A 27,765-nucleotide genomic window follows, 5' to 3' on the forward strand; every position below is an offset into this window, starting at 1 on the left:
TGTGAAAACAAATGTACCCCACAAATATATATATAAAAAACCCAATGTCATGCATGTGTCATGCATACTTACCTGGCAGGGGAAACACCTTGATCATTTACATTTTGCCCTTTGATATTTGAATCCGTATTTGTCATCTCACCATTTATCTGATACTTAAAATTTGCTGGCTGACACTGTATAGTGGATGATATTCAATAATTATGCAAAACACTACAAAAGCCTTGAACAATTCCAGTTCTGAAAAGGACACCCAGTCCCAGAGCAAAAACAAGAAGAGTAGTATGACTTGATCTTGCCATTTTCCCAGTTAAGGATCAGCCCTACAACACCCAGATAAGCCAATTCAGTCATATGGAAACATATTCTGTAGCCTTTCAGGCAGAACCAACCAGAAAATGATCTTTTGAACTTTTCCTATCAAGTTGGGCTTGCCCCCAAAACAAGCACGGTTGAATGCTAATATCATTTTACATTTCGTGGACAGAATTTAGATTTAAAAATCCAAAGCTCCTAAACTAAGAATCCAGAAAGGAGATAAAGCAGAAAACGAAACTTACATTGCTTTTATGGCTATTTTAAAAACCACAAAGAATTGTTTTCAAGATTGTTTTATTGAAGTTATGTTTAATCCATTTTTAGCCCATTAAATCTTCATACCATTACACCATCCTTAACTTTCTGCTTTAGCTACTTGAAGATTAGAAGGGAAGGGGAAGCAATGAGTGTGGCCTGTCTTGTGAAGAAATGTATTAATGGAGCTGGGATGTTATCTATAATTATTCTTGGAAGCTGTTGGATGCATTATTTTGGACGAAGCATTGAAACCCTTCTCTCTTGATGCAATGCCAGCCTGGGCTGAGATGTGATCTTTCTAGGTTCTTTTTAACTCGTGGAATTAGCCATAATAGCTGAATTGGACTCGGCATTGAAACCTACCACATTCCAGGGTAGCGTGCTTGTGAATATCTCATGATAGCAAAAGTACAAACAACTGGGTTGGTGGGTTGATGTCTTGCTCTGTTTGTGGGATTATTGGAAGCTTGTTTGGCAAAGGATGCTTGACTCCACTGAGTCTTCTAACCTTCATTTTTTTATGATTTTAAGATTTAGTGACACCAATACTTGGAATTGCTGAGACAGGAAAAAAAGAAACATGTGGTGTATTTAAGGAGCCAAAAACCCAGCACAGATGCATTCCAAAAGCTAGGCAATTGGACCAGAGCCTCCCAGGAACTGAGAAATTCACAAAGTCAGGGGGAAGAATTCAACATAAGTGGTGCCTCGCAAGACGAATTTAATTCATTCCGTGAGTCAATTCGTTTTGCGAAAAATTCATCTTGCGAATCGCGCTTTCCCATAGGAATGCATTGAAATTTCTTTATTTGCCCATAGGAACGCATTAATTAAATTTCAATGCATTCCTATGGGAAACCGCGATTCGCAAGGTGAATTTTTCCGCAAAACAAATTCATCTTGCGAGTCGCCATCAGATCGCAAGACGCATTCGTCTTGCAAAAAATTCGTCTTGCAGGGCATTCGTCTTGCGAAGTACCACTGTAGTACCATGGCAATCATTCTACCAGTGGAAGCATTTCAGCTTGGCCAACACAGCAATTCCCCTCTCCTCCCCCACCCCCTGCGTGCCATGGTTCTGGGTTCTCATCACCACCCCCAAGCCAATTGGGGGAGGGGAGCGGGGTGGCAAATGGGGGCAAGAGAGGGGAAAGGCCCAAAGCACTTGCAGAAACTCTTGTGCAGGGCTTCTGCTAGCAGGTCTTATTAGGTGAATCTGGTGCAGGATATTTTGGTCTCACGTAGGGTAGATTAGCATACCGGCAGACACACACTTCAGCATATAAAAATATGTAGCTGCCTTATATTGGTCCATCTCGCCCCACACTTTAATTGGCCGTAGCTCCCCATGGTCTCTGGCAGATGCCATTTCCAGCCCTGATAGCACCTTAAACAGGAGATGCTGGAGAATGAGTCTTGGTCCTCTTTGCGCATGCTTCCAGGGCTACTCTTTTGATGGAGGTGCTGCTATTGTATCACACTGCAGGCTAACTGTCCTTTTGCTTACAGTAAGTAGTCTTTTCCCCATCTGTGGCAAGGTCCTGATGGGGAAGAGAGAAGACTTGTTGGTGCTCACAACACTTTTTAAAGGCTACCTTGAGTATGGCCATACCTAGGGGTGATACAGCCAAATTGAGGGGCAATAAATAGGCTTCAGCATTTAAATAATTTTAGTTCAGTTGGACTTAATACCACCCACCACTACCCCGGCAAAAAAGGATGCAGGAGGGTCAGAGTTGTGTCACACCAGCTGACAAGCCTTCCCCTATCTAGTGCCTTCCAAATATTTTGGCTATAGTTCTCATCCTTGACCACTGGTGATGCTGCCTGGAGTTGATGGGAGTTGTAGTCCAAAATATTTGGAAGGCACCAGATTGGGGAAGGTAGTTCCTGACCAAGAGCCTTGTGGACTCACATATCTCTCCATTGCCCTGCATTCACCATCATGGTAGTAGCACTGCCCTGCATCTGATAAAAGGCAATTAGCTCAGCCAAGTATTGCAGTTTCATCTGGGAAAGTGCAATACCCTTATAGCAGTAGCAAAGGTGAGAGGAAATGAACCCGAATCTTGCATAATAGTTGCTCAGCTAAGTGTGCTAAAAAACAGACCGAGGGAGAAAAGTGAATGAGAGAGGCCTTCCAACGCATTTGCTTTCTCAGAGCTTTTACTGAAGTTGGGGGGAGGGAGAGACAGAGTGGTTATGAAAAGGTAGTTATGACACCAAGTTCCAGACATCTGTCTCCTTTAAGTTGTAGTGCTATCAAGTGTAGGAAGGGTGTGCAAGGATGACTTTCATGGTGGTAGTGAATGCTTCCATTCCCCGGCATTCCACCTACCAGATCACATACGAACTCTGAAGGTATAAGGTGCTCTCATGCTACAGCTCTTTAGGGTTTCCAAGTGTATCTTTATTTTACTAGATGTGCTTGGCTACAGTTTCAAAACCCAACAATGCCTAAGCCCTTACTTTAGGCTTACACCTGAGATCATTTTTAAATAATAGTGCACCATCAAAGAAGGAAAAGGTGTGTGTCTGCTATTTGGAAAACGGAGGAGTCGCCTAGTTGAGAAATGTCTAGAACAGATATCATCAAAACTGCCCTTGGAGTAAAGTGCTGGATCTGCAAAGATGCATTATTGGAATTCTGTCTTTTCATCGTAAAGGGAAGGAGGACAGATGTTTGACTTCACGACAACATTGCTGACATACCCTGCATGAAGTATATTGTAATACTGTTCAGCTCGACTACACTCCGGTCCTTGGAAGGGCTCCAGCCACAGCGGCTTCTCACACGAGGCACCAGTCCACTGAGGATAGCAGTGACACTGAAATTGTTCCCATGCGGACATGTCTTGATCTGGAAAATCTGCCAATGAGGACTCCTCTTCCCACTGCTGCGGGTCCAGGTGGAGGAAGGCTTCCTGTTCGCTGGGGTCCCGTCTCACGCAACGTCCACGCCCGTGGCACAGCTCACGGCTGCACATGCGCGCTGCTGTGGTTACATTGACGATGTATGGGCCCAGCGTCGTGGTGATGTAATGCTTGAGGCTCCTGCAGCTCTCCTAGAAGATGGAAAGATAGAATTGCTGCTCAGAACATTCTAGGGACTGGACCCATCGGCACTGAGGATGGGAGCTTCCAGCCATTTCCATTTAGGCAGAATCATAGAGTTGGAAGAGACCACAAGGGCCGTCCAGTCCAACCCCCTGCCAAGCAGGAAACACCATCAAAGCATTCCTGACATATGGCCGTCAAGCCTCCGCTTAAAGACCTCCAAAGAAGGAGACTCCACCACACTCCTTGGCAGCAAGTTCCACTGTTGAACAGCTCTTACTGTCAGGAAGTTCTTCCTAATGTTTAGGTGGAAACTTCTTTCTTGTCATTTGAATCCATTGCTCCATGTCCGCTTCTCTGGAGCAGCAGAAAACAACCTTTCACCCTCTTCCATATGACATCCTTTAATATATTTGAACATGGCTACCATATCACCCCTTAACCTTCTCTTATCCAGGCTAAACATACCAAGCTCCCTAAGCCGTTCCTCATAAGGCATTGTTTCCAGGCCTTTGACCATTTTGGTTGCCCCCCTCTGGACACATTCCAGCTCGTCAGTATCCTCCTTGAACTGTGGTGCCCAGAACTGGACACAGTATTCCAGGTGAGGTCTGACCAGAGTGGTACTATTACTTCCCTTGAACCAACCATATGGGCAGGTGAGCATGGTCATTAGTCCAGGTAACAAGAAAACTGGGAGAGGAGTGGGAGAAACAGGTTATCCTATCCCCACCAAAGCTGGAATAGCTGCTGGGTTACCGGTGAGGTGGGCAAAGAGGGTATCTGTTTTCTCTCTTGGGCTGATTCTCAACTTAGGAAGTATATCCTAGGAAGAGGGCTTTCTTGGCCATGGTATCCCACCGACCGAATGCTTTCCCCATGGAGGCTGGCACCTGTTTTGGTGCCTGGTAAATAGCTTCTTATTTCCTTTAAATAGTAAAAGTTTAAATATAATTGTTTAAATCTGCTGCATGGTTGTTTCACGGTGGATGGTTGTATTTGAATACATTACAGGTATTCTCAGGAAATGTTGTAATTGGGAAGCATATAAAGGTGGTTCATGAATTAATAGACGGAGAGGACATTGTTGCAGAGATACTCACCGGTGACTGGGAATAGGAGAGGTCACCCCAGAGCACAACCCCAGCAGCCCCAAGTGCTGCACTCTCTCCAATTGTATACACCAGGTCAGCCTGAATGGAGAAAAGGAGAGAATTGTTAGCACTGGGCAGCTTTCTACATGAGAAGTGCAACGTATCATTTTGGTGATATTAACACATTGCATTAGTCAGGTTTTCTGGCTAGTTACAATGGATAGATTTTCACTGAATTTTTCTGGCCCAGTTAAGTTCTCTGGTCAGACATGAGTTGTAGTTTCTGTAATGCTTCAAAAATCTGACCAATTTGTTTAACGAAACACCACAGGAATGTGGCTTGTGAACCCTTTTTGTGTGCATTCTTTTATTCTCCTATGTTTATGCAGCATTTTCCTCCAGCTATTGCTCACCCACGTCTACTGAATCGGAATTTGCTGCATTAAATAAATTATGCAACGAGGTGACATATTTCAAGCAGTTGTTAACAGATATAAATGTAAATTGTGAACAACCAGTACAGGTTTATGTTGATAATCAAGCATGTATAACTTTGAGTAATACAGAAGGTTTGAAATCACGTTCAAAACACATTGCAGTGAAATACCAAAATGTACGTTGCAATGTACGTTGCAGTGTACAGAACAAAGTGATTACATGTACTTATGTATCTAGTGAGGAAAATATTGCTGATGTGTTAACTAAACCATTGTCAAAGATCAAGAACAAACAAATATGTAAAGGTTTAGGTTTGCTGGAAAACGCAAGTGAAAATTTCTCTACACAAGAGTTAATTGGTTCAGAAGAATCTGAGAGGGGGTGTTCGGGTTTTTGCTAAATTAGTAGCATGAGAAACCATCAGATTGCTTCTTCACACAATCAACTCTAGGACAAGCAATTAACACTAGGCAGAAAGCCAAGGTCTACTTCTGCCATAGTAACTGCGCTCTCATTGGTTGAGATCAGCACTGAGACCTGTTATCAGAGAAAGCTAGCACAGTGTGTGGTGTGGTGAGTGTGGTCAGTGTAGGAGGAGAGGTGCTGTATCGGTTGTGTGTGTGTGTGTGAGAGAGAGAGAGAGAGAAAGAGAGACAGAGACAGAGAGAGACAGAGAGGAAAGGATTTATTTTACTTTCGTTTTTGAGTTCTAAAGTTGTACATAGAAACTCTGGATTTCTTTTATTTTAATAAATCCTGTATATAGTTTACTCTGCGTCCAGACGTCTAGTCATTTAAGTTACCGCCAGAAGCTTCCGGAAAAACCTGCACAAACTCTGCTGTATTCAGGCTGAAGTTACACCTGACACTTAAAAACACTAAGAACTTTCTCCTCCCTAAATCCAGAGATGCCACTTAATCAGCAGCTTCTAGTACATTGGCCAAATTTGGTCCAGGATGGATGGATCCCCATTTGGCCCGCAAGGCTAATTCCCCCACACCTGACATGGGGCTGGATCACCTGCGTGACTGAGTGCCTTATAGGGTTTGTGACCATAGAGCCAATTCTTGTGGAAAGCAAGGTTGAAGTCCTCACCCATCAGTGATGGGCAGTAAGCTCAGGCCTACCAGATTGTTTGTGACCAAGTTCCCCATGAGGAACATAGTTATGAGATGATTGACAAATGGGTTGCTCCACCCACCTATCAAAGCTGGCTCACAGAATTGGGGAAAGATGAGGGTGTGGCCAGCTGGGCCAAAAGGATTCCCCATTCCTGACAACACATTTCTATTAAAGCAGTTAATTAGTTGCTTCCTGTTCACTCGCAGCTGGCTGCAGCATTAATGAAGTATCTCAATTAATTAGCTACTGTGACTGCACTTTTATATACATATATCTATATAAAGGGTGCAACTGAGAAATTGGATGTGAAAGACCAGGATTCAAATTCCATCTGAAGCATTAAATTGACTGAATGGCCTTGGGCCAATAATTTTCTCTCAGCCTAACCATCCTACCTCACAGGGTTGTTATGAGAACAGAGTAATGAAATACCCCCTTTGTGACACTCCAGGCTCCTTAGAAGGACAGGATAAAAATATAATAAATGAATAATGTATGGTGGCAGCTAATATTCCCCACAGAAGGAAATTTCCAGCTAGGTAAGATATTTGCACCTCAGTCCTAGCTGTGTTTACTCAGAAGTAAGTCCTACTGAATTCGGTGGTGCTTACTCCCAGGTTAAGTGGGTTTAGGATTGCAGCCTTAACCTTTATTCACTTGCTACGATTGATGAAGACTGCGTAGGCCTATTGTACGCAGTTGGCACCTCTCAATTCTTACCTCAGTCAGGTACCGTGAAGAATGTCTGTAGGAGACTCTGGAATATGCAATCACAGGGAGAGGCTGCTTCACACCAAACTGTGCCACGCGAAATGCTTCTTTGAGGCGGTCATGAACATAACGCTGGTGGTAAGATGTTGGGAGCTTTGGTGGGAGGTAGATACTGGGATAGAGGGCAGATGAAACCTTCCAGAGCCACATGAGATGATCATTCCACTGGACCTCTGTGGGGTTGCAATGACCAGTGTAGTTCTCTTCGTTCTCCCAGTTGTAATTGAAGCAGTCAGGGAACCCATAGAAGCCCCAGAATCCCTGTGGCCTCAGAGACTTCCCCATTTCTAGAGTTCTCTCCATGAAGGCCCGAGCTGCCTGTTCAAACTCTATCTCCGCAACATAGGATTGCTCCGTGAGGGGTTCATCAGGCCTTCTGTTCCGTGCCAGTTTTTTAGAGGCCGCCCTATAGACGTTCTTGGCACCCCAGTTCCGCCTCCAGAGAGGCCGCCACTCCTCCCAGTCCACCACGGCCAGTCCCTGGAAATCAGGCTTCAGGATTTCCAAAATATCTCTCGAGACCGTCTCCAGGTGCTTCTTCAGATCGACGTTCTGAGGTACCCCTCCATTGTGCCATTTGCCATCTGGGGAGATGTAGGGATAGAGCCCAAACTTGTTCTTGTAAAAAATGGTTATGTTCTGGCCACGAAAAGCATTGTCCTTGTTCTCCACAATGCCATAGGCTTCCAGAGGCAGGGTGATCCCAAAATGCTCTCGACACTTGGCTGTGGGCAAGTTCCACACCACCACAAATGGCTCCTGCTGGAAAACAGAGCTGGCCGTTGCCTGCTCCCAGTTATACCCTCTCAGGCACTGGATGACCCCAAGGAGGAAGATGATGTGGACTGAAATGGTTCTGTCCAGGATCATGGTGGGTGTAAGAAGCCAATGTCTCTTCTGGGGCCCCTCCTGCTATGTTTACAGATGTGCACCCTGGCAGGGAGAGGGGATAAGACAGAGTAAGATCTTCCCCGTGCATTTCAATATCTGACACACAGGGCTAGGGTAGTGTAGCAGTTAGGCTCAGATTAAGGCTAGAGACAGCCAGGTTCAAATCCGCTTACCAAGGCGACCTGATGTGCCAAGGTAAGCAAGGCAGTTTTGAATTCATGCTCCCCATAAATCACTGGGTTGCTTTGGAAATCATTTTTCCTCTGCCCGGTGGGTTGGTTGGTTGGGTAGGCGGGACTGGCCCCCTCAGGTTAGATCCAGAACTGGCCCACCCTCCATATGCCGCTTTGACAGGTGTACAAGAATCCTATTTAGCAATTACCTGGAACCATATGATGTGACGTGATTAAAATTTAAACCTGCAGCTGCAAACTTAAGATTGTGCTCTTCATTCTTCCTTCTGAATTGGGCACTGGGGCTGCACCTGCTATCATGACATCAGGTAATGGACAGGTGACCATGGTTTGGGCCAAACCACCATATAAGGAGGCCCAACAAGGCCTCACGGATTTTACAGGGAAGAAAGGCAACCATGCCAGTCACCTGGATCTCCTTGAGAAAATGTGGAACATAAATATAATTAATTCAACCAGCCTCACAATATTTTTTATTGTATTTTAAACCCGGGAATCTGGGCTTGACATGGATTCCAAATGGGATTGCTTACCTTGAATATCAAGGTATCTTGGGGTGCCTTATGTGTCTCTAAGCTTTAAGGGAGATAAATTCATGAGCTAAACCCAGGGAAAGGGAAAGGCTGAGCGCCAGGAAGCGGAGAGCTGGCTGTAAACTTACCTAAAGTCACCTTACTTGGGAACAGAAGCTGTTTGGATTACACAGGCATCTATGCTGCCAGGTATTTTTCCACAATGGAGAAGCCCAAAACTCAAACTGGGCTGCTTCCACTTGTTGGTTTTGTTTTGTTTGCTCTGTGTCATCCCCCTTGGCTTCATTTCCCACTCTAACATTGCACTATGGAGGATTAGAATAAAGCCTAAGAAACTGCATGCCAGGATCCTTCCCTAGTTGAACTACTGACTAGCTAGCCTCTGCACTAGAAGCAAGCTAATGAATTAATAGGGCATATTGTCTGAGCCAACCTGTCCAATGAATCCAGTGAGGCTCAGGATCAGAACCACACGGCCACTCTGAAGCCAACAGGTCATCATTAACATCACATACACAAACCCCTAGCCCACCCCCTCCCTGCAAAGGAACACCAGGGTTCAAACCCAAACTTTATTACAGACTGGCCAATTCGTTGACTGGTTTTGCAATAATCTTGGGACTAGATAAGCATACTGCCATGCCATCATCTTGGGATCAGGTAAGCATTCTGCTTCCTGAGTCAACATGGAAAACCCCAGCCATCAACTCTCTGCATTGCAATATTTCCTTTTAGTGGAACAGGTGTGGCAAAACGTCCTTTCTCCTAAGCCTCTTTCCTGCCATGATGTGCGCTCTGATCTTCATGTAACTGGTAATGCATAGAAATCATAGCATTATTTTCCTTTCTCCATCTTTTCCTGTAACCACAGTTTGGTGTAAAGCCATTGCTAGATGTCCCAATAGTTTACTAAGGACATTTGGCTTCACTTAAGTGTGTAGAGTGTTCCTTATTGAGAAATGATCTATGCACATCTACTCACAAATTGAAGTTCCCAGTGTACAGATGGGGTAAAACATAAAAAGGGTCCCTTGTGCCCTTGGCAAGGAGCTGTATTGATGCCCTCCCCCTGAAAAACCCATTTACCGCAATAGTCATATTATTTGTCTAAAACCACCCCCTCTACTCCAGTATCTCAATTTCTTCTGAGGCGATTCTGCCATCCAGGCAATCTGCCTCTCATGACTAACTCTCTTTCCTTGGTCAGAGCAATCTGGAGAGATTTTTTTGCAGGGGCCAGTTTCACCATCCCCTAGGTACACCCCTGGGCATACAAGCTAAGAATTATCGTATTGGGTGAGCTGTAATAAATAGCCTCACATGTTCAGACATGCGACTTGACAATCAGGAATTGGACATTGCTGTAGAGCAAAATCACACTCCCAGGTTTGAAAAAGCCCCTTTTCATAATTAAAACATTGATATGTAAAATGGAAAGTACTGGAGTCAAATCTTACCCTTAAAACTCTTAAATCACTAAGGCATAGATGCTGGTTTTGGTTACTCAGTAATGTGAGAACAAGACTCACATGCTTATTTCATGTTATTTCAAAGCTCAGCTCTGACACTGAAAACAAATTTTGGGCTTTCTCCAGTTCAAAAGAACTCATTTATCATTTCCACCATTTCCTCCTCAGCGGGCATGCTGATTTGCATAATTATCCGGCTTTTATAACCTCGACTCAGGAGTGATGTATTAATGAACCAAGGGTGTATAGCAATATGGATTAAAGAATATCTGATGGTCATGTTAGCCTAGGAGTAGAAGCAAGAGTCACCATTCATGGGGAAGAAGATTTGAAGATTAGCATGTTACAACAGCAACAAAATTGATCAAGGCTAGGGTGTGCATTATTCTGTTGTTGTTTTTTAAATTACATGTTGGTGAATATAAAAGCACCAATCATAGCCCAGCCAACTTCCCACCAGAAAAATCTGTTTATTGAGGAATTTTGTATGGGAGAGTCGGATAGGAAAAGTAGAAATGAACCAAATTATACAGTCTCACCATCCTAACAATACCGAAATATTTTGATGTGCATAGCAAAAAAACCTTGCTAATCTACATGCAGGAAAACATCCTGCTTTTCTCTACTATGAAGTCTTAAGAGCAGAGACAGCTGGCAACAGGGATCACTTTACTGAATCCTCCCTCCCATTATTAGTAGGCTCATTATTAGAAGGCTTTGTTTCCTGCACGCTGAAAAGTGGAATAAATTGCAACAATGGGCTTACAAATAGCACAAGTAACATAAGAATAATATTTGTCACCTTGAGCTCCTTCAGGAGGAAGGGATGTAAACTGAATTGTGCTTAATCCACAAGCTTGCAGTCCGCTCTTCATTCCACAGGACACCTAAGCCAGAAGTGCTGATGTGACCAGCCCAGCTGCATTTTTAGTACCCAAATTTGATGACATCATCTCCTACTGCACCCCATTTCTATCTGCTATATCATGGCATAACGAGTTACTCAGCAGAACTGAGCCAGACTCAAAACAATCGCTACCTGTATGGTTGCCTCAGGGCAGCTACCTGATGGCATGGTTAGAAAGCTGATTCCGCTCCTATGGTAAAAGATCCCTAATCAAGTGTCATGATTAACTAAATTGTGTTTTGTTGACTTACGTTACACCAGAAGGTAATAAATAAAAATATCACAAAAATTCATTTTCCCTTGCCTGATTGTTCAGACAACTTGGCAGGTTTAAATCTACAGGTTTTTGTAGAAGTAAACAAGAACTCAAATTGGTTTGCAGTTTGCCAAGTTCACTGTGAAAGGCAGCAAGTGTGGGAGGAAGAAGAACATGTAATAGCTGCTAATGTGCAGTTGCACAGGCCAATTGACGTGCTTCAGAGTCTGATGGCTTGGGACTGACCTTTTTAAAATGCAGCTTGTTGTGACTTTAAAAAGCCACACACTTATTTATCAGTGACTTCTTTTTCACCTGAAACCAATTGGTCCCAACAATAATAAAACAATAAACTGAAATAACTCAGAAGCATAACTCACACAACCCCCAAACCAATCCCTAAAAAGAAAACAATATTAACATTATTTACAACTAAAAAGCAACCCCAACATATAAGCCTAACTCATTATATTCCATCAAATATTTCTAATAGTCTGGGATGTAGGCAATGGTTTTAACCTGGCACCAAAGACATATGGGTTTCAATGGGGAGATGGAGAGTGCCCTCTCGCTAACTGCCACCCTCTGAACCTGTCTTTAGTGGACACTCAGAGAAGATGTTCGCGGGGTCTGGATATGTTAGTTTTTGGAGCAATCTCCTTATCAGTCTTCTGTGTATAAAGCATGTGTCTTTCCCAGCTACATCAGTGATGTGTACTTTTGCAGGAGAAATTGCCAGGTGGGTTCAAAAGAGCAAAGATGTTGAAGCCAAGAGACTCCGGTCTGTAACCTGTCCATGTTGCTATTTCAGCCTGTGCTCAAGTCTCATACAATCAAATCAGCACACACACAAACTGGACTGAATTCAGATAGATCAACCATGTTTTGGCCAGATGTGAACTGAATTAGCTACGAGGCCAATTCTGTGCATGTGCAACAGCCATCATAGTGAACGGTTCATGTGAACAGGCCCAGCAGAGTTTAATAAGCAGAGCTGAAGCTGCTCTATCTGTCAGGCAATCAAGGGTCTCACTTCCCCTTAGGAATGTAAGAAACTGCTTTAGAATTAGACAGTTGGTCTATGAAGCTCAGTGCTGTCCATCTCTACACTGTCTGGCAGTGGCTCCCCTGGATCCTGAATCTGCATGCAAATAATAAACCCTACTATTGAGTCGCTGTCCATTTCCATTGCTTCATGCCACATAAATCACCTATAATGAGCAGAGAAGGATGAAACACTGAAGGCATAGTACTTGTGGCATGGTCAATTTCTTTGGCAGAAAGTGTCACGATTCCACAACACCTTCACAGAAGAGGAACAATCCCTACATACAAAAGAGAGGTGTTCAGAGCATACATCCGTGATTTTATTTGTATGATCAGAGGAACTTTGCAGAATATTTTTTTAGGGGAGGGGGAGAAACTTTTTCCTTTGAGGGACCAGAACTCTGAGCTGCCCTGAGATCTGCAGGTATAGGACGGTATATAAATTCAATTAGTAGTAGTAGTAGTAGTAGGTACAGAGGAAAACAGCCCAAGGTGACCAGATTTTTGAAAATAAAATGTGGGAATCCTGCAAACCACACAGGTCTATTGTCTCTTCCAAGAAACAAGGGACAAAGCTATTGGTGTGGTTTCAAGCATTATTATTGGAAAAATATAAGCAGGTGGTAGAACATGGCTTCTTCACATGTGCTTAAATGAAAATGCTTCATAGGAAAATGTATTGAACAATGTAGATGGTAATACACAAACTGGCAGTTGTGTTGCATTGTACCTGCAATGTCATTTGTGCAGTTGTGGGTGAGGGATTGCAAGAGTCAATACTTGGTATGAGTTGGAGATTATTTTCAGTTAATGGAAACCTCAGCATACAATGCGCAATGCAGAAATGAAAGCATCTGTGATCAAGCACCCAATAGCCTGCATGTGGTATTGTTGTTTGATGACACATAAAAGTTGCACACTCTCCTACAGCAGCCTTTTCTCAGCTGCATCCACAGAACTGCTGTTCCAAGGCTGGAAAGGAGGAAATTCCAAATGGGCTTGGGCTCTGCATTCTTAAGAAGGAATTGTCAAGATTTTGAAGTAAATGTAAAGTAATAATAATAATAATAATAATAATAATAATAATAATAATAATAATGCTTATACACAGTAAAAGTTCGAGGTTGCATCAGACTGAGACGCATTAAAATTCTCTTATAAATTGACTTCATGGTTGTACAAAGTCTTTAATTACTCTTGCTGTATTACGCTATTGTGACTATTGGACAGGAAATGGAATTCTCCACAAAATTGTGGCATTTATTTTCTGGCTTTGGGCTCCATGGAACGGACGTCACACTTTTAACTGCCCCCCTCAATGGAGAATGTATTTTATAAAAGCAAGAGCTGAGCTAATCTAGTTTAGAAGAAACAGCAAGTATGCTTCCTACAAGCACACTGAAGGAGAAAAAGTATTAGGGCTATCTCACGTAGTAGTACAGTTTTAACATGTTTCTGCAAATGATTTCAACCTTACCTGCAAAAAAAATGTGGCATCTGCACATGACCAACACATGTCTGCAAAGGCACACAATTAATATATAGAGCAGGGGTCCCCAAGGCCCGGATGCGGCCCAATCGCCTTCTAAATCCGGCCCACGGACAGTCCGGGAATCAGCATGTTTTTACATGAGTAGAATGTGTCCTTTTATTTAAAATGCATCTCTGGGTTATTTGTGGGGCATAGGAATTCGTTCATATTTTTTTTCAAAATATAGTCCGCCCCCCCCACAAGGTCTGAGGGACAGTGGACCGGACCCCTGCTGAAAAAGTTTGCTGACCCCTGTTATAGAGGGATGTTCCTAACATGTAAAGTGTGATACTGCCTTAGAAGTGGGATACTGCCTTGAGCAAAATTTAACTATGGCAAGGTGGCATATAAATAAATGATAATGAAGAAGAAGGTATTAATTTGTTACTGAAATGAAATGAAACCACAGGCTTAAGAACAAATAGTTACAGAAGGAACAGTGAGCACTTTCACTTAAACACACACAATTGGGTGGCAGGGGTGGAGAGAGAATTGACTTTGCTAGAAGTTTTTAACTGGTGTCCTTCACTGTAGGAACTCAATCCTGTAGTTCCGAACTATTGGGCCTTATAGTGGTTGCTCAAGAGAGGAAGGTACTACACATTGGATGGAATTCAACATATTGCTAAAGAGATTGTTCCATCAAGCAAATAGAAATGGCCTGACAGGGCAGTCTCCCTTCTCCCCACCCCCGCTCCCGTATGCTGTGCTGTGGGTTATCCTGCCCCCCCCCAATTGATTTAAGAACATGGGTTGAGGGAGGCGAATCCCATTATGTAGCAGGTCTCATTGAGCTGGCTTCTGATAGCACAGCTATTTAGCAGAATCCAGCCCACCATCAGGGACGCTCATTTCACCGGGCTCATTTCAACTGTGATTATTACCTCATCTATTAAGAGGATAGCATCATGACAGTTAAATTAGGCTATGAAATTGATCTCTGCCTCAGACTAAGTCATTAACCTGACGATTAAAAAAAACACCTTTGCAATCAGGCCAGCATTCTACTTTATTACAAACATATTACTGGAATGCAGGGTTCCCAGAACAGACCAAGAGGCCAAAGAATGATAGAGGTTTCAAATTAGAATCGTGTGCGTTTGTGAAGGACAGGCCTGCTCTGCCATTATCCTACCAAAAAATACATCTTTCTCTCGGCTTTATCTAATCTTTGTGGGGACACTGTTGCCTCCAACAGATGCCTAGTCCTACTGGACTGGCTTCTGTTAGCACGTTAGCATTAATTCCATGGGCTCTGAAAGACATCTATCTGTGCATCCGCTGCAGAATCGGAGGAGACTGTTCAGAAATTTCAGAGGTGCTTTATTGATAAAATGACATCAAACTTTAAGGCAAGGCAATTTACTATACACAGCTCAGCACAGGCCCGCCCACTCATCTATGGCAACCACCACTGGAAGACAATGAGGAACAGTGGGTGGCCTTGAAAGTATGGTAGATCATTGTCTAAGTGACTTTCACATTTTTATGGCATGAAAATGGGCTCTTGTCTGAAAATAATTCTGATAAAAACCATGGAAGATAGAATCTATTTGCTTTGTCCGTGTTAGAATAGTTCTCTCACAGCCCACCTCACTGGATCTGAAGCTGAGCTCTTCTTCTCGGCATCTCTGCTCCTTCAGCCATCATTTCACCTTCATCACACTCGCACAGGCACATGGTGAAAGGGTCAGATGTCCTTCTCCATCCAGAATATGGGCCGCCCTTTCAGGTCACGATATGGTGTTTCTAGAAACAGCTGGCTCTGGTCTTTGTCCCCCGACGGGCCAGAAGAAGCAGATTTGCAGGAATCAGGATGGCCTGCCGAAAGGGCCATGAGCGGAGGGGGAGGAAGAGGAGGCGGGGGAGGGGGAGGAAGGTTTGCAGCAAAAAGAGGCACGGTGGCTGATTGCGAGGGCGGAACAGAAGCATTCATGGCCTGGGGTGAGGAACCATGGGAAGCTACAGAAGCTGACAGGCAGGGAGGGGGAGAAATGGTGGCGGCTGCTGGCTGATCAGAATGAACAGGAAGCAATGGCGGTGGTGGGGGAGGAGAAGCCACTGAGCAAACTGTGAATGAGGAAAGGTGTGCTGAAGGTGGCAATGGAGGAAGGCTTGCTCTGCATCGACTGCTGCAAGATGCACTTGGCTCACGCTTCCCAGACCCTGTGGGAAGTTCTTTGTCCTGCTGAAGGGGAGAGAAGCTCTCCAGAAACTCCATAGGTACAAGGGAACTCGCGAATCCCGCACACTGAACTGGCTTGGACAAGCTGTAACCCAGGTGGGCGTAGAATTGCTGCTTGTCGTGGGTGGTGAGGTGCAGGCGCTTATAGCTACGGGACTTGGCGTAATGCTCAACAGCTTCCATCAGCTTTCTGCCGTAGCCCTTTCCCCGGAGGGCCTTGGCGACAACCACTGTCTCCACAAACAAGCTCTTGGGCTGGCCAACCACACGGGACAGCCTGGCATGCCCCAGGAGTTGGCACTGACTCTTGGCCGTCTTCCCTTCTGTGGTGTCCTCCACCGACCTCTGGGTCCTAATCAGCACCAGGCACATGGGGAAGCTGTTGCTGGATCTCTGCAGGGAGTGGATGCGGGAGGTCCTGCTCCTTTTCCACTCTTCATTGATGAGGTCGGCACAGGCCTCTAGGAGATCAGGCCTCTGGTGAAGGGGCACCGCTGTGAGCATCTCTGAAACAGACCCCATTCTTCTCACCACCAGAGGACCAAGCGACGAAACGTTACATGGGACACAGGGAGCTTGACTCACTCCTGAAAGCACAAACACAATGAAGTGTGTTTGCAGTGCACAATCAGTTCCAAGAGACCTACTAACCCTTTCGCAGGGAAACCTCAGCTTGTCAGGATCAAACCCAAGCGGAAGGAGCTGCAGCATCCTCTGCAATCATCCCTAAGCAGAAAGCAAAGGGCTGCAGGTGCCAAGACAGCCTTAGCTCTTGGTCTTACAAAGGCACGGATAGCCAAGGCAGTGTGATTCCAATGTTGTAGCCTATGCCTCCCAACATCCCTATTGGCCATGCTGACTGCAGCTGACGAAAGTTGTAGTCCAACAACATCAGGGGGGCATTGCATTGGCTATCCTTCCACTTGGTCTTTTACCAAGTGCCGGTTTGGGGCATGCGTAACAAGACATCTAGTCTGCATCCTCTGCTACAGTGCTGGAGAAACTGCGGCCCTCCAACTCCCACAGTTCCTGAAGACTGGCCATGCTGGCTTTGGCTGATCAGAGTTGGGAGTCCAGCAACATTTGGAAGGCCACAAGTTTCCCAATCCAGTTCTACTATAACAACATCTGGGAATCAGTGTAGACCAGGGGTTCCCAACAAAATTTTCTCGAGGACCCCTCATTGAGCCGCTATTGTGACAAGGACCCCCATTAATTCCTAATCCTAAAATTAAAAAGTGAGAGCCAAATTAAGAGTCTTTTTATATTTTATATTTATATGTTTTTTACAGTTCTTCCTCTTCATCTGTAGGCCTTTGTCGTTTTAACGAACCACTTTTTAACCAACGGTCCATTTTTAACTACGTGAACTGTAGCTTCCACGAAAAACAACGCTTTGTTTACAAACACTACTGTTTTGCAAAGAGGCAGTGCGCGCCAGGGAGGAGGGAGGGGAATGGAGAAGACAGGGTACCTGCGCAGTAGCGCACAAATGAAGCCGACGCGCGCAAAGCATCTTGGGGAGGTGAGCGTTAGTAGAATGCACGCGCTGCCGCTTTGCAAAACAGTAGTGTTTGTAAAGCGCCACCTAACGGCATACAGCAGAACTACTGCCTCTATCTAATTCTAGTTTTGCGCTAGACTCTGCTCATGCAGGAAGCGGCCAAAACAAAATAATCTGTTATCATACGAAATATATTTAATATATTTTTTATTCTAATACCGGTAGCATCTTGCGGACCCCTCTGGCATAGCTCGCGGACCCCTGGGGGTCCGCGGACCACCTGTTGGGAACCACTGGTGTAGACTATAAGCCAATTCCTATAAATGCTTGTTTGAAACTGGGCTTTTATTTCTCCCTTGGTGACTGAAAAGGATTCAGTCATACAGAAATATGGTGTACACCCTCCCAAGGAACAGAAGTACGTAACATGGTTCACTTACTATACTCATGTAAGTGCAGTCTGGCTGAATGCAACTCATCCCTTATCCATTGGAAGGCCCACTCATGCTCTATGAGTTTCTAAACTGCCAACATGTTCCCACATTTAATCCACAATTATGGGAGTATGTTCTGTACTCCATGAGATGATGATGGCCATGGAGATTCCTGGACAGCCAGACTGCAGACTAGAGAAGATTTCTTAAGCTATGCGTGAAGAGCAATCCACTTTCGAAGAAAACTCAGGTTCCATTTGGCTTCTTTACCCTTCTTACAACAGTCCAGTTGGGACCTTGATTCAAGAGTGGTTTAAAATGGAAGGTACTCTGATATAGCTTAGGTACTCGGTGGCTTCTTTCAGGACTGTCACACCTCCTCTCAAGAAATGGCACCTAAACATACACACAGGTTGTCTTCTCTTTGCATCTGCCTACACTGCAGATCATTCAAGTGAATATTTGGATAGAACATGGGCAATAACATGCCCAAACTGTGAAAGGCTGTTTACTTTTTTTTTTAATCTAGCAGACTCTTTCTCATAAAATGGAAGCAATGACCCCAAGGACCACCTTACATCACCACTTTTGTCCCATCTGGAGCACGTGGGAACTGGCCAAGCAACTGTTTCCACATGCCTCCATAATGCAATGTGCCACTTCCTCCAAAATCTCCCAGAAGAGGACTCAGCTATAGGTTTGGTAAATTGCAAGCAGGTGGTATGTTGAAACATTCCCCTAACCAGTCCAGAATATCAAATGGTTTCAAGAATCAGCCCACAGTGAGAGTTCAAACACTGTATGAATCTTATTGTCCTCTGGTTGGCGCATGAATTTGCTGAGAGGCAGCTGTGTTGAGCAGGACCCCGACCCCCCAGTGAATGTTAGCAAGTCTAGTCACAACTCTATCCTCCTCTGTATATTTTTGGAGGTGGTGGGGTACATACAAGTGCAAGGGGCATAGTAAGTCAGTGGCATGCTTTGCATAAAAATGTTCCCAAGTTCAACCCTGGTATCTCCATAGATGGGGCTGGTAAAGACCACTGCATGAAACCCTGGAAAGTTGATAAGAATATAGAAAATACTGAGTCAGACGGCCATGGTACGAAGGTATCTTTGTGTGTTCAAGTGAAAGGGGGAGGGTGGGCTTCCATTTACACCATTTTGTCACCTTAACTTTTCATCTCTCTGATGTTTCAGACAGCACAGAAAATTCTTTCCAGGCTGCCTGGAATGAAATGGAGGAAACTGGGGAGAGAAGAATGTTCTCATTCATTCTTTTTCCTCTAGCTCTTTCTCTTTTTGATCTCCATACTTTCCATACAGTGAGACTCAACGTTATCAAGGACTATCACTAAACCCATGAGGCAGCCTCCAAATGGGAGCCACACTGGAAGATGAAAAAAAAAACACCCAAGAAAGAACAATAAAATCCATCCTTTCACAACCCTTTATGAAGTAGGTTATGAAATTATACCATGCAGCCATTGCACTCAGGTTATGAAATAGGAACAGAACATGCCCTCCAAAAGGTGGGCTGAGGAGATTCCCATGACAGGGACATTGGCTGGGGGCAAATCCTAGAGCTACGTAAGCAGAGGACACTCTAGGGTATGGCTTTAGAGCCTTAGCATCATCCAGCTACTGCAGCATTGAGTTTAGGGAATGCTATTTCGACAATACTGTGTTGCATCTGCACACATGCACAGTTAAGTCCTCACGATTGCTTATGTCTGTTCTTCGTACCTGAAGAAGTGTGCATGCACACGAAAGGTCATACCTATGACAAACTTAGTTGGTCTCTAAGGTGCTACTGGAAGGATTTTTTTTATTTTGTTATGTCTGCTCTCATTTACCTGCAAACAGCAGATGACCCAGTCGCATCTCAAATGCTAGATGTAGCCCGCTCACAAAAGTTTTCAACACAGCCCGTGCTACCTTTTCTGCAAAGGTGCTCTGTGACATTACTGGAAAAGCCATATGTTTGGGGAAGGAAGTGTCTCGTACAAAGAGTTTTCTCAATAAAGGCTAAGAACACCACAACTTGTGCTTCCCTACCAGCCCTGACTCCAGCTACTTGCAAGGACTGCTCCTCAAGACAAAATTTGGTTGTGCACCAAACAGAATTAATGTACATCTTTTCAAAGATGTTACATTAGCAGCCCACTCAAGACACAGGAGTGCATTCCTACCAGGACAGAGAATGAGTCCAACGGTCTAAAACTATTTTGATCACCTCTCACAAACATCAATTACTCATGCTTATTACTAATTATGCATACTAAGTACGTAGGCACTTTTCCAGGCACTTCACATGAATTCCACTGAAGTAACCCTTACAACAACCTTGTAAGGTAGACCAGTTTTATTATCCCAGTATCACAGATTGGGCGGGTATGGGGGGTGGCTAAGGCTGAGAAAGCAATGGCCTGCCTAAGGTCACCTAATGAGTTCATGATTGACATAAAGATTGATGTAAAATTACTGCTGAACTCTTTTGATAGGCTGATACTAACATTTTGCTATGCACTGCTGTCTTTTCTGTATTGTAAGCTATTTGAGGAAGCTTTTGAGGGAAAGTGGCATACAAATAAACTGACAGAGACGATGATTGGTAAAGCGAGGTTTTCACTGGTTTGCCAACCACAGCTCGTTCTCTAACCATGCACTATGCCAGCTTCCACCACCTTTGCCATCTTGTTGCCCTCCATATGTTTTAGACTGTGATTCCCATCAGCTCCACGCAGCATGGCCCCATTGGCTGGGGCTAGCAGGCGTTGTGATCAAAAACATCCAAAGGGCACTAGGTTGGTGAAGGCTGCCTTCAAGCAATGGATATGCACACAAAAACGCCTCTAAGTTTGCTCAGGGCTAGCTTTGTCACCTGTGACCATTGCCAACGTGGGGATAGACTGCAAAAGGGAACCTGAATTTACATTCTCGCCCATGTAGATTCTGCATCCACGTTACAAATTGATTTAAGTACCAGGTGTTAAACTGCTTTGGGAACTTGCTCAATACCAGGTGTCCAAAAATACACAGAAAAGGCACTTGTCATAAGACCCCCTGGAGGCAAGAGCCCTGAGGTATGGTGTGAAGGCACATAAGCCTGTCACCTTGCTGGAACTAAACAGGCTGCCACATTGCCTAGATGAGTGACTGCCTGTGAACCATGCACATACTGCCTTGAATTCCATAACTAAATTAATGACATAGGGGTCAAAAAATAAATAAAAACCATACAACTTGCCTTGTGTGCACTATACTGTACAAGACTCCCTTGAAGAAGAGATGAGAAAAGTAATTAATGCACCATAGATGTTGCATCACTCACAGACTGTTTTGGAAAGCACTCTAGCAGAGAACAGGGCAATCAGAAAATAGCATACCTCTAGGTAGACTGATAAGCCCTACTTCTTGCGCTAAATTCCAGGTTACCAGGCAGGTCTGCGAGTTCTGATCCAGGTAGCTTTTCTGACAAAAACCTCTATATCCAAGGCACACACTGCTACAGGGGATTTCTTGTTTTCAAGGATCCTGGCTCTGGAAATGAGCTGGCTGTGTCATCACAACATCACTAGCAATACCACCCAAAAATGTCACACAGTGTTTCCTTTTTTCATTTCTAAGCATCCTGCTGCCAACTTGGGCCCTAGGATTCCCTACCCCTCCTGCTAAAATCAACAACACACTCTACACATCCTGGAGGAAGAGAAGAGGCTGAACCAATTCCATTCATCCACACCTACCCCCAGCTCTACCACTAGTGAGAATCGCTCCTTGTGTGAGGTGAAGATTCTATCCATCTTAACAGTAGCCAGGAGAGCATCCCTCATTCCTCAATTTCTACAGTTACTTCTCAGAACCAGGCCCACATGACAGCATGACCCATATGATACCCTGGTCCCAAACTTTCAAAATTCTGAACAGGCGCCAAACCTACACACTTTGTATTCCACCTTTCCCTGCTTTATACTGCCTGTTCCTCTAGTACAGCTGTCTGAGCACAGTATACAATGTTTATAACACGGATGGGAAACTATTGGCTCTCCAGACGTTGTTGGACTTTATCTCCCATCAGCCCCAGCCTGCATTGCCAATGGTCAGGGTTGATGGGAGTTGCAGTCCAGCTAGACTTGAAGAGCCACAGGCTCCCCACCCCTGCTCTACAATAAGACCACCAGCAGAAGAAAAGAAGGGTCAAATACCTGCGGCAAATGGGAGCTGCCTGAAGTGCCGCTTCCCTCCTTTGGAGATTCTGCTTGCAATGCTAAGGCTCAAGGGAAACCGTCTACTTTCGCAAGAGCATGACAGGAAGCTACACATGCGCCTACAGCTCATTGCTTCTTTTAAAGAGTGAGCTGTCTGTTTACTTGACACACAGGTCTTGGAATGTAAATTGTGTGCCGAGTAGCCCAGCCCAGCCCTGACAGGAGCCAAAGGCTGGCACCCATCCAAACAACAACAACAAAGCAGAAGACACAGACTTCGTCTATGGGGTTCCCAAACAGATGCCTTCAACCACTACAGCTCCTAAGTCCAAGTGTAGCTGAAGTATCAAAGAACAGAACTCTATTTTTGGGTGGTGGTGGCGGTGGTGAGGAGAAATGGACCCATTTAGATTCTGAGAATCCAGCCCCTAATAAACACCCAGCCAACTCACTTTGGCAACAGGAATTCTATCACGAGTAGAAAGGAAAAGGAACAGGGCTAGCAACCATCCAACAGCAAAGGAAGGAGGTGGGCAAGGAAGGCAAACTAGACTTGCCACTTACTGTGCCTTAACTCCTCCCCAATACTTCCATCTCCACACATCACAAAATGAGGCTGCTGAAGGAAAAGGCCAGACTAGCCTTTGTATTAGTCTACAGCAGGGGTGGAGTGGGGGGGGGGACTTGAGGCCCTCCAGATGTTGGACTCCAACTCCCATCAGCCCCTGCAAGTGTGGCCAACGGTCAGGAATGAAGGGAGTTGGAGTCCACAAATTCCCCACCTCTGATTTACAGTTCTCTACGCCCTCTTGCCACACCACAAAACCCATTTTGCTAGTAGTACAGGTACCCTAAAGGTAAAGGTAAAGGGACCCCTGACCATTAGGTCCAGTCGTGACCGACTCTGGGGTTGCGCGCTCATCTTGCATTATTGGCCGAGAGCGCCGGCGTATAGCTTCCAGGTCATGTGGCCAGCATGACAAAGCCGCTTCTGGCAAACCAGAGCAGCACATGGAAACGCCATTTACCTTCCCGCTGTAGCGGTTCCTATTTATCTACAGTACTTGCATTTTGACGTGCTTTTGAACTGCTAGGTTGGCAGGAGCTGGGACCAAGCAACGGGAGCTCACTCCGTCACAGGGATTTGAACCGCCGACCTTCTGATCAGCAAGCCCTAGGCTCAGTGGTTTAACCACAGCGCCACCTGGGTCCCTACAGGTACCCTACCTTCTTGTTTAGAGGCATGTTTCCAAGCTGTTATACCTACACACCAGTTCTATGAACATATAAACTTCGGGTTATTCAATATCAACAGTGGATTGATCTACACAGCCAAACAGAGCTTACGTTGCTAGAGTAATAGATGGAAACCAGGCCTAGTGGGGTGGGGTGGCCAGGGAATTCATTGGGCAGAACTAGGACGTTGCCTTGAAGACATTCATCCTGCCCAGTCTCCAGAAAGGACATGAAGGATGTTGTTTACAAGGTCTCAAAGCACAGAGGCTTGTTCTCCTATGCTGTCTTCCAGTGTCAACACATAGTGCGACACAAGGAGGAAACAAACCTGCTCTGTGTCTCAGGTAATTTCGGGACGCACCTGCTACCAACAAACACTCCTTGATAAAAGGTCACAAAACTCATGAAACTGGGGACAAGACGAGGTGGTTAGACTGTCCACAGGCAATGCGGTAGTCTGTTTCCTACCACTATTAATGTACCCAACACAGCTTTCACTGCAATGAAATTAAAAATACCAATTAAATTTCAATTCCCTTCCAGTTCCTGACTTCTTGAAAACAGTAATATTCCTTTTGGGGACACAGAAAACATTCATATATTCATAGAGCTCTGAATAACTGGAATTGCTGTTTACCCATTGTCGGATGGGAAACATAACCAAGCAAAAGGGAATCGCGACTATGCCTCAATGGACAAAAGGCACTTACGGCACAATCCTATACTGTACATGCCTACTCTGAAGTAAATTCATTGAGCAATGGGGATTACTCGCAAGAAAAGTGGGTACAAGAATGTAGTCTTAAGTCAGTCATAACGAAGCCCCCTTTCAGTGCTCTCCATGGGGCTGAGTTACAATGAACCTCTGTCATCCAAGTTGGTGCCTATCACTATATCTAAAGGTAAAGGTAAAGGGACCCCTGACCGTTAGGTCCAGTCGCAGACAACTCTGGGGTTGCAGTGCTCATCTCACTGGGAGCCGGCATACAGCTTCTGGGTCATGTGGCCAGCATGACTAAGCCGTTTCTGGCGAACCAGAGCAGCGCACGAAAATGCTGTTTACCTTCCCATTTGGCACCTAGATTTTTATATCTGAGTTTCTAATACAGTACTGGATCACGTGTTGTGTAAAGAAGTACTTTCTTTTATCTGTCCTGAACCCTCCAATATTAAACTTCATTGACAGTCCCAAGTTCTAGTATTACGAAAGAGAAGAGCTTCTCTCAGTTTACCTCTACCCCATACATAATTTTATACACTTCTATCACATCCGTCTTTAACTCACCTTCTCTCTATGCTAAAAAGCCCCACATTATACCTTTTCCTCGTACAGCAGTTTTGGCTACCATTTTCTTAACTTTTTCCAGCTCTACAATAGTCTTTTTGAGGTGAAGGAACTAAATGTGTGTGCCTGCAACCCATACAGCCCATTAAGGATGTGGGGGACAGTGGCTGTGTAGCTTCAACAGGCCATACCTCCCCTAGTTAGTGTCCATTTGCCTAATTGGTATCACAGGTAGGCTACCCTCGTCTACAAGGGAGGCTCGCCTGGTGCCTTCATTACATATTTTTAGGAAAAGTTTCTCTTCAACCAGGCATTTAGCTGATTAACATTCTATGGCTTTTTATAAGTGTTGTGGAAGGTGGGGAGTTTGTTGGTTTGTTTTTATTTGGTATTTTCATTTTGCCTTTTACTGTTGTGAACCACCCTTGGATCTTTAGATGGAAGGGTGGTATACAAATTTAATACATAATAATCAAAGAATCATATAAATGTAGTGTTGGAAGGGACCTAATAGTACAAAGCTTTTGTATTGGTGCACTTATGAGTCCCTCTCACTTTTTTTCTGATTATGCAAGCAGTTCACATGCACTTCATCCAAAACACTAGGCAAAGGAGAATCAGAACTACGGTAGGTCTCCGCAAGAGTGAAACAGTTCAAGTACTGGATACTTGTACCCGTTATGTATGGTTGGGTTAGTCTCAAAATTGGGATCTCCAGCCAACAACACATCCTTTCCCATGGGTGAACGGATACATCAGTGTTGTTTATGGGATTTCCATCCCCAACCCTCTCTACTGGTTATTCTGCCCAAGAGTCATGCTGCAAAAACCACTGTCTAGACCCAAAAAAGAGGACAGTCAATAGATCACAGTTAAAATTACCAAAGTGCAGGGAAACCCTAATAAAACATTCTCAGCCACAGGAAGAGTCAAGACCAAAGGTCACTTCTATAAACAACTTCATGCTGAGGAAAGGTAAGTTCATGCCAGTAATTCTCACATCCCATTTATTTCCATGAGTGCTTGGTCCTCATGCACTGCCATTATTATTATTATTATTATTATTATTATTATTATTATTATTATTATTATTATTAAATTAACTACATTTATATTATTATTATTATTATTATTAAATTAACTACATTTATATTATTATTATTATTATTAAATTAACTACATTTATATTATTATTATTATTATTAAATTAACTACATGAACAAAACTCAGATTCAATCACACATGCAGCCAAATCCTATGCATGCTTAGTCAGAAGCAAGCTCAACTTATTCCAGAGTAAGTGTATAGGATTACTGCCTCTCAGGTGTACATCTATAAAGAGAACTGAATTGCACACTGGTTCTCAATCTCCTCCTAGTGAAAGGAACACAAAAACTCAAATAAAAAGCCGCCTACACATAACAAAAGTCTGGTGCCCAAAGCAATATCCTCCAGCGCTGCCTAAGGCAAATCCAAGGATGCTAGAGCAGGCAGTGTGCCTTGCACTTTCAACACACATGGTAGTATTCCCCTCTCCTGAGACTCATTATAATAATTCAATTTCTCTTTCTCTAGCGCAATATAGATAGATTACGGTACTAGAGTGACCCATTTCAGTAATGGGGTGGGTGGGTTACCGGTAGATAATAGGGAGGAAGCCCTTCAGTTGCCTTGTCCCGTGTGCACCAGTGGGAATATTCTGTTTCAGTTCCCTGGGGAATCCACCTTTGAACTCCGAGCGGATGATAGTCATGATGCAACCTCAGCTGAGGTCGATGGTCAGCCCTGCTGCATCCCTTCTCGTTCGCTCTTTCTGCTCCAAGCAACTGCCAGCCGCCCCTTCTCTGGCTGGTGGATTGGCGTCCCCCGTCCGCCTCTCCTAGGGCAGAATCGCAGCTAGAAAGAGCTTCCAAGAAGCGACGCGAGGTGTCAGCAAAGCCCCTGCCAGCGCGCTAGAAACCCGCCACCTCCCACCAATCTAGGGGGCGGCCAGCCGGGGAAGGCGCTCCCTTCCTTAACAGCAGGCCTTTCCTCTCCGGGGGACGCTCTCCAGGAGGCGCCCCCTAAGGAGAAGCGGGCATCTAATATTATTTCCCTCCCTCCCTTCCTTCCTCGCTCACTCACTCACTCGTGCCTGCGTGCAAATACTGGGCTTGAGTCACTAAACTGGATCCCGGGAGGGAGGGAGAGGCGGGTGTCCTCGCCCGCTTCCCGCAGAAGCCTCTCCTCCTTGCCAGGAGAGGTCCAAATCCTTTTATGGACACAGCCTCCTGCTTCCTCCCCGATGCCACTGGACAGACGCCGCCGGTCCCCCAACCCCCGCTCGAAGGGGCCACCCTAAAATCCGGCACGCGATTTCCCCCCACGCCCCGAGAGAATGTGGGGTGTCGCCCCGTGGAAGAGCCCTGCCTGCCGCTGGACGGGATTTCAACCGGGCGTAACCTCCCCGGCTGGCCGACCCGAGCGCATCCCCGACTGTGCAATGAGGCCGAGGCCGGCTCCGCGAGCGCTTTTAAGCGGGGATGGGGCGGGAAGAGATACTGACATGCTAGCGAACGGCCGGGGCTCTCAGCCGCGCGCTCAGCTCTTCCCGCTTCCTCCGGCTTTGCAGAGCAGAACTATCTTGCTCTCGCCCTCGCTCGTTCCTTTACGCACAAGTCGAGGAGAGGTGGGAAAGAAAGACGCCCAGCTTCTTCTGGAGGCCACAGCGCCGCGTAGCGGCTAGGAAATTTCTTCTTTCAGGAGAGCCTCTCCCCCCCCCCCCCCCCGGTCGCGTCTTGGCTTTTTCAACCGCGCGTCTAGAAGCATATGAGCACTCGGAAGACGCGCGTGCTTCGTGAAGGGGAGATTAATGCATATTTTGCGCGTGGAATCCCCAGAAGAGATGAAATTCGACTGTCCTCTATGCAGTTGGAGACACCATTTGAAACCCTTGTTTTGCTTTGCTTGGAAGAGGCATCTGTTCAATTTAGCACAGACTTAATAGATTTAGTGTGGGGCGCGGGTGGCGCTGTGGTCTAAAC

General features: G+C 45.1%; 2 protein-coding genes across 8 annotated transcripts; both read right to left on the reverse strand.

The window, feature by feature from the left end:
• Window positions 1-595: 595 nt before the first annotated feature.
• Window positions 596-27,397, reverse strand: HYAL3 (hyaluronidase 3). Of its 6 annotated transcripts, none has more exons than XM_035106032.3 (5): window positions 27,288-27,397; window positions 7,009-7,992; window positions 4,737-4,826; window positions 3,289-3,641; window positions 596-2,117 (listed from the first exon to the last, which is right to left on the reverse strand). In XM_035106032.3, exons 2-5 carry the CDS (start codon window positions 7,927-7,929, stop codon window positions 2,021-2,023), a joined length of 1,461 nt encoding a protein of 486 aa, XP_034961923.1. In that variant the 5' UTR covers window positions 7,930-7,992; window positions 27,288-27,397; the 3' UTR covers window positions 596-2,020. The 6 variants fall into 6 exon arrangements, with proteins under 6 accessions (XP_034961923.1, XP_088518295.1, XP_088518294.1 ...); XM_088662169.1 differs by lacking the exon at window positions 27,288-27,397 and adding an exon at window positions 26,380-26,510; XM_088662168.1 differs by lacking the exon at window positions 27,288-27,397 and adding an exon at window positions 22,219-22,351.
• Window positions 15,194-27,397, reverse strand: NAA80 (N-alpha-acetyltransferase 80, NatH catalytic subunit). Of its 2 annotated transcripts, XM_088662173.1 has the most exons (3): window positions 27,288-27,397; window positions 26,380-26,621; window positions 15,194-16,659 (listed from the first exon to the last, which is right to left on the reverse strand). In XM_088662173.1, exon 3 carries the CDS (start codon window positions 16,592-16,594, stop codon window positions 15,578-15,580), a length of 1,017 nt encoding a protein of 338 aa, XP_088518299.1. In that variant the 5' UTR covers window positions 16,595-16,659; window positions 26,380-26,621; window positions 27,288-27,397; the 3' UTR covers window positions 15,194-15,577. The 2 variants fall into 2 exon arrangements, with proteins under 2 accessions (XP_088518299.1, XP_060127517.1); XM_060271534.2 differs by lacking the exon at window positions 26,380-26,621.
• Window positions 27,398-27,765: the final 368 nt, after the last annotated feature.

Source organism: Zootoca vivipara, chromosome 2 (assembly GCF_965207765.1).
Source record: "Zootoca vivipara chromosome 2, rZooViv2.hap1.1, whole genome shotgun sequence".
NCBI classification, from domain to species: domain Eukaryota; kingdom Metazoa; phylum Chordata; class Lepidosauria; order Squamata; family Lacertidae; genus Zootoca; species Zootoca vivipara.

Bases quoted from the DNA above. Each gene is read 5' to 3' on its own strand.
- HYAL3 (XM_035106032.3), bottom strand. From the start codon at position 7,929: ATGATCCTGGACAGAACCATTTCAGTCCACATCATCTTCCTCCTTGGG. The intron at 4,827-7,008 runs GTAAGAATTGAG...TTCTCCATTCAG, and splicing joins CTTCACGGTACCTGACTGAG to GCTGACCTGGTGTATACAAT. The intron at 2,118-3,288 runs GTATGTCAGCAA...CTTCCCCATCAG, and splicing joins TACAATATACTTCATGCAGG to GACCTTGCCACAGATGGGGA.
- NAA80 (XM_060271534.2), bottom strand. From the start codon at position 16,594: ATGGGGTCTGTTTCAGAGATGCTCACAGCGGTGCCCCTTCACCAGAGG.